Genomic DNA, 8,240 nt, shown 5'->3' with positions numbered 1-8,240 from the left:
ACATCTTTCCGCTACAAACTGGAAACACAGTGTTTTTTTTACTTTATGAATCAAGATGTTCTACTATGTTCTTGGGATAACTAATGTACCCAACAACACTAAAATTGAAGACAACTGCAAAGGCAGGAACTCCTACCGAAAGCGATGTTACAGGCATCTACAGAGATTCCAAGATGCTTTTGTTGTACACGAAATACGACTTTGGACGCTTTTCGTCCATAGCTGTTCATTACGATAATTACACATCAATAACACATGTAATGTGTATCCATTAGATTTAATGATCGGCATTCTAAAGTCTGTTTCTACTCACTCTAAGATTAGGTGGTGATCTCACACACGGAAAGCCGACTAGTTTTATGACAGCTCGGTAGACTTGTGTTATGTTTCCATGTTCAAAGCTTTTGTATGAACTACTAGAATACAGCCGCAAAACAGCGTACATCCTTCCATCAGCCTTACTACGGCCTGTCAGGCAACCGGATCCAAGCTGAAACTGCTCCGGGGCTCTTCCGACGACAGCAGTGAGAGGACATCGTGTGCGTGTGCTGCCTTCTGGTGTAAGTACCCGTAGAACTCAAGTGTTTCGGTCTAGTTACTATATACGATTCATTGGGATTTCTGTTTCAATGTTGTGGGTGATGTCGTCGGTCTTGTGAACTGTCATGATTCTTGCACGCTCATTTGACATGATCACGATGATATTGTTCTATCAACACAGCGCTTGCTGTAAAGCATTAGACAGAGACCATCATGATATCCTGTAAATAAAATATCAGTTGGTGTAAGTGAGTCCTCGGTTTCCGCTTGTTTTCAAGTATCTGTGTCAGAGTTTCTGCCCAAACATAGCTCGTCTTGTCTTCTCATAAGCCGTTATGTTTTATCTTGTTGACAGACAGCTGTGCATTTGCCACTGCCGCTGACTGTAACTTGTTATCAAAGCGATAACCTTATAGTGTCCTTTTGTAACGCAACCCGGGCCCATTCCTTCCTCTACATCTCTCCTGAGGTGCAATTATCGGCTTGGCATTTTATAGGGGCTTGTCAAAGGTCCAAATCATTATTCCGCCTTCTTAACGCTTCTAAAGACATCACGTCTGTGGAATTAACAATAAGCGAGCCGTAAATGAGGATTGGCCATTTCCGGCACATGCTGTCATACAAAATGTACTGGCTAACTATAAATGTTGAAAATAAGATTTTTTTGGTTATATGATTAATCTCTTCTCTCCTCTTGTAATGGCATGTCGTCTGAAATCGCCATATCTGTGTATACAGTTTTCTTTGCAATTATACAAAATACATACATGCAGATCCAATTGCGAACAGCTTCGAACTAAGATGGAAGCCTCTGATTTTCAAAACACCATGACATTTTATGTTATTGATGACGATGATGCAGAAAAGTCATCTATAACAACCTACGGTTGGGACGGCATTTACGTCATACACATTTGTTATTTGTTAATTTTTCATTAGAAATTGTAGGGTAATCAGGAAACATGAAATGATTGATAGCGCATACATGTCATCGAAAAGGTCGAATCTCGATAAACTCATCCTAAGTTTAGTACAACGTACAGTATTTATATGTGTCAAGTCATATGGAGACAGTGAGATCCACCTGCCTACACTACATGTATGTGACTATGTGAAAAGTCCAATCAACACTGAGTGTTTTGAAACGGTATATTTAGAATTGTGGGGGGAACTTCAAACGCCAGACCGACAGTACATGACATCCTCTCGGAAGGATGCAAACTCACCCCAGTAGTTAGTGTACAGGGATTCAAAACTCACACAGCTAGGCCGAGGTTGAAACCTCAACTTGTCATCCAGAAGTGGGCAATCATAATACAAGTATAGGCTCGTTCAAGCTGAGTCAAGGATGTCTTTATAATGACTGTCACAGTGTGAATATGCCCACATCAGCTTCTGATCTCCTATGTCAAAACTATTTGTAGCCGACACAATTTCCATCTACATGATGAGCAAGCTGTCCGCAGTTAATCATAAGCCGTAAGCATGATTGGATCATGAGTGGTGCCCCACCAAAGTTAGATGGAGGTTGCATGTAATACTAATAATGTACTGGTTAGGGTTCTCGAAGGATAACCATTTATGATAAAAGTAAAATTTTAGCTCAGTACCTCTTGAAGTGTGCTCATAGGTGCGGAAAAGTCACATGTACTATATCTTTCAAAATGTGTATGATATGGAATAAAGACTTATTCTATTCATATATATTGACTATACCATTTCATCATCACTTTCAACTTACAACACTGCAATATCGAACCTTTGTGGCCCATATAATATCAACATACTCATATTTTTTCATGACCAGTTATAACATATATCAGCACACTCTATACATATACTAGTCCTGTACCACCAAATGATCTTTAACCCTATCTAGACTGGGCTCATTCGCCCCATCATAACTTCAAAATGGTATGGTGCATGATAAAATTTGCAGGGGGTGATAAGCATGTAAATATTAATCACTCTCCATGATAAGCCTTGATTATTTGGCGAAGATAATGTGTTCGTGGAACTCTAGTTTAACTCTAGTCTCCTCATGTGATGTCGTCTGACATTGCCGTATCTGCATACACAGTTCTCTTTGCACTTTGCACAGAATAAAGATGACTTTAATCATCATTCAGCCTAGAAATGAACTCCTCATCATTCATTTTGCTCCTGACAGGCAAACAAAACAGTGTCACCGGAAGGTATTTCTCTTTCTTGATCACTGATGATGTTTGCCCTCACAAGCCACCGTGCCATTAGACTTCGTCAACTCTTTTCTATGAAATTATTCTTCAGACATCGTCGCTATAATTGCTCACTTATGTGACTACACACGCATCCGATGCTACTTCAATTACATACTCGTTGGGTTATGCAACGGCTCAATTTTACATGGGTTTGACCGCACTGGCATTCTGGGATGATTTAGTACTCGCATCACGCCGTGTTTGTGCCTACGATGCCCTTACTAATGCTCCGTCCCGGGATGAGCAAATTGCTTTCTGAAGTAAAATAACGAGGCCAGTAGTTCATCAGACTGTGCAAGTAAAAGTGCGCGCGTCCCAGTAGTAGCAGATTAATATCGGTGGGTAGCTCTGCACAATTCCTGCATGTAGCTTTTGTATCATTGATCACAAGTTGATAACGCTTGCCTTGTCTGACTGTTTTTCTCCATCAGCAAACTTTTCAATTCTAGGATCGTATTGGCCAATCAAGACCCAGTTCAATAACGAATCTGTATCCTGATCTTAAGAGTTGCAACAAAAGACTGCCTACCCTATGTGGTACTCTGTAACCTCTTGATGTCTGTATAATGAGGACATTAGCCTTGCCAAGCCTAACTGATATGTACCATCCATCTGCACCGTTTTGGTTGTTTTTCCCTGGAACTATCGTAGAGTGGACCTCGTTGCCACCAAATACTGTAGGAGCATCCTCATTAGATAGCTTTAAACAGCGCTTACTACTTAGATGTGCAAAGTTTATGTGTGACAGGTCGTTCAGTGTAATATAACCAACTGCGTGCCTGCGAAGCTGCTGTGGTACGCCGAATAGCGGGTATACCGGCTATATATAGATACAGATATCATCATGCATGTTGCTGCCTTGGGAACATCAAAGGCTGATTTTGGTTCCGTCTACGAGGCATTGAGTTATGGAACGTTTTATTACATTATCTACTTATAGCTTCAGATTGGTTTCGGCGTCATACCAAATAAATTTCAAATTAGTGCTGCGTCGGCAGCTTTAATGATGTTACACACTACTGCTAACGCAATGGCATATTCACGCTGTTGATGACTCGACGCACTGTTACAGGTTCCACCACTTCCATAACTACAGCGACCGTTTAAGGCTGACAATAATAGCACTCTTAAAGTTCAGTTATCACCTCTTTTATGGATTAATTCCAATTGCAAAGTTACTACGTCTCACTTCGAAGCTCACGAGAACCAATACCCTACAGATAAACAATATTTTAGTGCTATCTGATCATTCGTAATCACGTTGTTTTGAAGGCTGTTGGCTTAAAGGAAACGTTAAAGCACTCTTACTGATTAGGAGTTGTAAATGGAATCGACAATAAAGCCATGTTACCATGTCAATCATACTAATGGAGAGGTGTGTAAGCTAGAAGCTTTGTGCCTTTGTTTGTTCCGACATTGTAAACGTCCACAGAAAAGATCATTATATGCATAAAGCTGAAAATTTGGGTCAACAAATGAAAGTTAAAATTTCTATTGAAAATTGACCCAAGTGTTGATGAGCTGATTCAACCTGGTCCCACAACGAAGACCAGACCAGTGTTTTTAAATCCCGAAAGGTTTTTGTGAATTCAGCTTAATTTTGTATCATATATCAATGTCCCAGTGGCACCGGTATGGGTTGATGGATTTAGTCTTGATGTACAGTGTGTGGAAACGTTTAATCGATTGAAGTTTACATTCTTCTCGTATCAACTTTTGATGTTCGCTTTTCAACTGAAGCTGTGATGTTTGCTTTGTGAGGTGATATTAGCACCCATCTTACACTCGTTTTTACTGTTCTGACGGTCAATTTACTTCTGCTTTCTGCAGGGCCATGGTCAAACATGACAGGGATGCTCGGGTGGCTACTGCTCTGCACATTGACAGTGCTTTCCTGCAGCCAAGCTGATTTCATCTCATCAAAGGAAAGTAAGTTTAAAACATACGTATGTGTAAGTCATTTGCATAAGCAGAATAGTTAATGGAGATGTGAGGTTTCCGAACTCTTGTAATTTATGTTTTGCGGGTCATGATGGCCGAATGTAGATATTTAGATAAATGTATTTTGAATATGTTCGGGCTCCGATAACAACGAAATAGCACACAAAATATAAACGACAATCACTCGAGTAGCATGGTATCTTTCCCCTCTTGCTTTGTTAATCATCTGAGCCATTATACTGCCTAAAATTTGATGGAGACTGTCTGTTTGTCATCTATGTCATTCTGTACTATTTCCAGATACCAGGTAATCGTATTTACTCTGTGGAACGAGCAACAAATGAAGTAGCAATGTGCGGCATTGTCCTTATAGTATGTTCCCCTGACCTTGGCAATGACTTTGTGTTGTTAAACCATTCTAAATTGTAATAACATACAATGTCTTGTCAGTGATGGGTCAATTGTTTCACATCATAACATCAGCATCTGTATTTCATAACATTAACAGACTGTGGAGACATGATTGAAAGTCATGTACACGCTGATACCGCACATGATGATGAAAATAGATTTTTTGAGACAACAAGATATAATGATGTAAAACTACACCGTGGATGATATTTCATCCTAAACTCATCTGAGGTGAATGTTAAATATAGAAAGAATGTAGATCATTTTTGATATTGTACACGGCTGGACCGGAAAACTATGACTCTCTCTTGCCACGCGAGACTTATAACGGGTGATGATTCAGGATATTTGACTTTCCATTTGGCCTCCCAACATACAGACACTCGTCATGTATGAGCCCGGTATGTCGGGAACAGATGCTCAGTAACATATCACAGATGATGGTATTATTTTTAAAAAAAACGAGGGAGTTGAAACATAAATCACAATGTAATATGATTGTGCTCAGAAGAAGTTTATATGAATGCATAAATTCTACATACATAAATGTAAAATGTCAGGGTAGAAATTGCATGCCATCTGGCATGGTAGAATCGCCGATTCTGCCGATAGAGATCTCAATCGGAGTCTTTGCAGTTAATGATATTTCCTAAAAGACAGTCAAAACTATTACAATTCATGTCACTTTAGATCAATGGATTGCAATAGACTTGACTTGAAGTAGGAAATGGAGAATCACTCTAACACATTCCTAGCATCCTGGTCGTAGGCTCTGTCGACAGATCTGGATCTGCACCGGTAGATTCGAAGATTCTGCCAGATCGCAACCTCTACCATCAAACACGCACACACATACACACATACACACACACACACACACACACACACACACACACACACACACACACACACACACACACACATAAACACATTGTCCTAGCACTGTGAAACATACACAAGTTATCTGGTAATACATAAAACATATTCTTTTTCAGTTACTAGCCTTGCTGAGACCGTGGAGGCGTGGCGTGACTGTGGGCAGGCTGAGCTGTACACCGATCTCCTGGTCACGTGCACAATATCATTCGTCACCGACCTGTTGAAGGCTGGGAACGAGAGTATATGCTTGTGGCCAGTATCATCGAACTCAGCCCTTTGGTAAGTCTTCTTTGTCACTTCCTATTATCGAGATATTTTATTCTGTTGTGTTTTCTTGCGTGTTTTCTTACCTATCTTTCATTTATTCCAGGCCATACAGTCGCCTTGTGTCGTGCACACATCAGGTTGGATTCATAACAAATTGCAGAGAAGCCATCCTAGTCAACAGATTCATGCTGGAAATACACAAAAGGTAACGAAATGTAGATACGTGTAGCTCTTATATCGGATTTTACTCTGACTTGTACCATATTCTACATTGCGCAATGCAATTTGTGTCACCCGTCTTAAATCATGGAAATTGACCAACATTGCATGATTGATTTTGCACTTGTGTCTTTGTGATATAGAACATGTTAATGTCTAAGAGACTGTTGTTACAGAAACAGGGAAACGTTGGCTAATAAGAACACAGCCAGGAAAAGTTTCCCAAATACCGACTGAACTTGCAATTTCTTTATATCTTCATCATCTGAATCTTTCCCACTGTGTAGCTTCTATTCTGACTGTCCAGTGCCGCCTGAGGTGCAGAGAGACGCCCCTGTCTACATTTCTGCCATTTTCATCACTGTCACCACGTCATTGACCGTTGCCACTGCCAGCCTTCTGGCATCTGGCTATCTGCCTAATCGAAGGTGACACCTACCGGTAACGCGATGAAGAGCACCGCAGGTTGACAAACACGTAGTGCTTACTCTATCCTGCTGGAACTGCGTAAGTTATAACGTTACCAGAGACATCTGCATATCTGCGGTTAACAACATTCAAATTCAGTGAGGTCCAGTTGAGAGCTTCGTATCTTGTATGTTTTGTGTTTACAATTTCAGTCGTGACGAATGAACAAGAGCTTCATAATGCGTGTACATGTGTATAATTGTGAAGATCGAACTATCAATATTCGATTTATTCTGGAAAAATGAGGTCAGTAAGCATCTCTATGAATGTCTTGCTAGAAGTACGTAATTGTTGTGAATAATGTTATTAAACTTTCTAACAAAACTAAAAAAACCTAGATATAACTTTATATTATCAAAGTTACTCAAGTTTTCTTAATAAACGTGTTTTTCATCTGTTACCAAAAGGTTGAGCGACTTTGATAATGTAAATTTATGTCCAGACGGTATCGAGTTTTAGCTATGTAAGAAAGTTTGATAACATCATTTACACTGACATTACGTACCCCCTATCATAAGGAATGTAGCTGATATGTAGCTGTTACGTGTTTTGGGGGAAGTTATGGATCAATGATGTATGTCCAATACATGTGGTCAGTTACTAGAAAAGTTCATATAGGTGGGTCGATGTACAATTGTCCAAGCATCTTCTTGACCAATGCGTATGTCGTCCATATATTTGTGCAATATACTAGTCATGATTGTTGCAAGAACCATAATTTGTATTGCTGTTATATTTACCAAACCACCTACTCAGTCACTCCTCGAGTACACTTGAGCGTCGGTAAGGCCACACCAACTTGATTTTATGGATGACATCCTCTGGAGACCCCAAAACTAATGCGCGCGGGCGAAAAAAAGAAAAATCCAGCAAAAAAAAATGCTGCTAAACGACAGGGCTACTAGTACTAGTACAAAGCTGGTATTGCGAATTGAACCACAGAACACAGTTTGTTTGTAGGAGGTACATGTAGGTTGTCTTGTTCATCATAGCAGACTATTAGAAGGTATTTGGCTCCGAGGACTGTGGATGATATATGACTGTGATGAGAATACTCATATACACCCATAAGGGCAGTTTCAACATACATGGCATTGAACTCCATATTAAGCATTCCATGGTTTACGCTCACAAATCCCTCTGCCAATCCCTCAATTCCTCTCCCATGTCTCTCATTATTGCAAAGAAACGTGTGAGAGCCACTCTGGATAGGTCGTGTTTGAAATTGTCTTGGCGATACTCGCTGCATCACCGCCGCGATCCTCTCATACAACT

At 40.1% G+C, this 8,240-nt stretch overlaps 1 protein-coding gene across 2 annotated transcripts; it reads left to right on the top strand.

Moving 5' to 3' along the window:
* The first annotated feature begins 357 nt into the window (after window positions 1-357).
* On the top strand, window positions 358-7,677 carry LOC136447482 (uncharacterized). 2 transcript variants are annotated; one of them, XM_066446470.1, is made up of 5 exons: window positions 358-560; window positions 4,611-4,709; window positions 6,128-6,290; window positions 6,382-6,483; window positions 6,785-7,677. In XM_066446470.1, the coding sequence occupies exons 2-5, from the start codon at window positions 4,625-4,627 to the stop codon at window positions 6,927-6,929; spliced, it is 495 nt and encodes a 164-aa protein (XP_066302567.1). In that variant the 5' UTR covers window positions 358-560; window positions 4,611-4,624; the 3' UTR covers window positions 6,930-7,677. The 2 variants fall into 2 exon arrangements, with proteins under 2 accessions (XP_066302567.1, XP_066302568.1); XM_066446471.1 differs by lacking the exon at window positions 358-560 and adding an exon at window positions 2,961-3,118.
* The last annotated feature ends 563 nt before the right edge of the window (window positions 7,678-8,240 follow it).

The sequence above is a fragment of the Branchiostoma lanceolatum genome, chromosome 13, assembly GCF_035083965.1.
Source record: "Branchiostoma lanceolatum isolate klBraLanc5 chromosome 13, klBraLanc5.hap2, whole genome shotgun sequence".
Lineage (NCBI taxonomy): Eukaryota > Metazoa > Chordata > Leptocardii > Amphioxiformes > Branchiostomatidae > Branchiostoma > Branchiostoma lanceolatum.
The sequence above is the reverse complement of the archived record's forward strand: the minus strand, read 5'-3'. Positions and strand labels throughout refer to the sequence as shown.